Source organism: Ipomoea nil, unplaced genomic scaffold (assembly GCF_001879475.1).
Source record: "Ipomoea nil cultivar Tokyo-kokei standard unplaced genomic scaffold, Asagao_1.1 scaffold0480, whole genome shotgun sequence".
NCBI lineage: Eukaryota > Viridiplantae > Streptophyta > Magnoliopsida > Solanales > Convolvulaceae > Ipomoea > Ipomoea nil.
The window spans coordinates 3,555,520-3,557,636 of NW_017616908.1; the positions used below are offsets into that span (position 1 = coordinate 3,555,520).

General features: G+C 45.3%; 1 protein-coding gene across 1 annotated transcript; it reads right to left on the reverse strand.

Moving 5' to 3' along the window:
* Positions 1 to 376: 376 nt before the first annotated feature.
* On the reverse strand, positions 377 to 1,429 carry LOC109173405 (nuclear polyadenylated RNA-binding protein 3-like). Its single transcript, XM_019322634.1, has one exon. It carries the CDS (start codon positions 1,427 to 1,429, stop codon positions 377 to 379), a length of 1,053 nt encoding a protein of 350 aa, XP_019178179.1.
* Positions 1,430 to 2,117: the final 688 nt, after the last annotated feature.

Sequence of the window (2,117 nt, forward strand, 5' to 3'; positions counted from 1 at the left end):
AACGTTGTAACATTCAAATCGTTTCCCACTCCCTTCTTCATATGGTATGAAATCCACAAAGTTTCCCACGCCATCCATTGTTACCTTCCTATCTTTCATGAGCCTTTGTCTTAGACTCGTCTTTTGTCTCCTTGACAAACCAGTGAAGATGTATTTGGACTCAGATCCAAGTGATTGGCGAGGCTTAATAGAGAGGTGTTGAGACTGTGACTGTTGATGACCACGACTACGAGATGAGTGATATCTTGACTGAGAGGATTGATGATCTCGGGTAGGTGGAGGCTGAGGGTTCGTGCTTCTTCTTTCAGAATCTTTCTGTGCAACAGATGGAGAGCGATTTCTCGTGTTGTCCTTAGGATGATCATCATCCTTATCATCAGGGTTCCTCTTTTCCCCCTTTTTTGGCATCATCGGCACAAGTAGAAGGAGGGGTGGACAACTTGTTGACTGCAATCAGTGTATCCTGCACATATCCGAGAATTTGATATAGATACTGACCCATTTGAAAAGCATTGTCATGTGCAGTCTCCATCTTTGTGCAAGCCAAATCAACATGCCCTTTGAGGCTAAAATGTGAGTGTTTGAGTTCGTGTTGTTGCTTGGCCACCTTGTCGACAGATGCATGAAGTTCATGAAGTTCCTTTGCTAGGTGGATATTAGAATGCTGTTCGGGTGGAGCCTGTGGTGGTGGTTGGGGTTGTTCTTGCGGTGGAGGACGAGACTGAGCTTGAGCGGCCATCAGGTGATCCACTTTCTTAGATAAGTCCTCCAAGATTTGAGTGTCCTTTTGGCGAAGCGTCAGGTATTCGCGGTGGATCATTTCAGCTGTGTGAACAGTTTCTCTCATAAGATTCATGACATGATGTGGAGAAACCGGCGGAGATTCTTCTTCAATATTTGTTGGAGAGGTGTCCATTTGTTCCGCTTGAGATGGTGCTTCCATTTTTCCACCACTTGCTGAGCTTATGAAGACAGGTGAGGCATCCATTTTGTCCTCACGAGAGATTTCATCTTCTCTCTTGATAGGAGTTTCGTCCATTGGTTGAACATGAGAGACGAGAGCTCGAGATAAGTCTTCAGGTTGGGTGTGTGAAGTATTGTCATCCTTGAGTGATGCTTCCCTTTTGTCATCACTTCGGGAGGGAGAGTTGTGTGATGATGATTCTTCGGGATTGGAGGCATTATGGTCCTGATGAGGATGGTTCGTGTTACCCCCATTCTGATTGTCATCATTACCATCATCGTCATCATCATCATTCTCATCATCTGCATCAGCGTCATCAGAGTTTGCATCTTCTTCATCTTCCTTCTCCTTATCAGATTCATCACTTATTTCTTTGCCATTCTCGTCCTTCGATCCACTGACTTCACAATTGGGATCGTTCTGGTGTGATTTCTCTAAGGCAGTCTTGATTTTGGACAGGAGCATTTCTTAATGAAGCTCCTTCATTTCTGCTTCAAATACTGGGTCCAATGGATGCTTATTAAGCTCGATGCATAAGGGTGCCTTATCTTTTCCCAGCATGCGGTTGGTTACTTTATATGAGTACACTCGTCGAATTGTTTCAAGACGGAGTGCTTCATAGACATCTTTTGTGCCAACCCACTCTAGGGCAAACTTCTCTTCTTCCTTCATTGCCTCGGCTGTTGCAAGCATTGTATCGATATCGGCTGTGCGCCACTTGTGCCATTGCATGACTCGATTGTAGTCAGCCTCTATAGCTTCACGAAGCAATTGATCTGGAGATGGAGGAATAGGTGCAACAACCGGTGGTGTGATCACTACTTTTGGATCTGGGATCTCTCGATTGTCCTCAACTACCAATGCAGGTTCTTGTGTCAGAGTATCTGGTACCTGCTCTGCAAAGGTAGGTTCTTGTGGGAGGATGCTTTCGGTATGATGAACAGCAGCAACATTCGTGTGGACAATCACTTCTCTCGTCTCTGCTGGCAAGCCAGGTTCTTGTGGGAGACTTAAGTGATCGACCTCCTTTTCTATGACAGCAGGTTCTTGTGTCGAACGAGGAGAATTTCACTCTGCTGAAATGGGTTCTTGTGGCTGGAGGCTTTTCGGGGAGATTGGATCTTGAGGTTCTGAAGAGGATATGTGTTTTCGT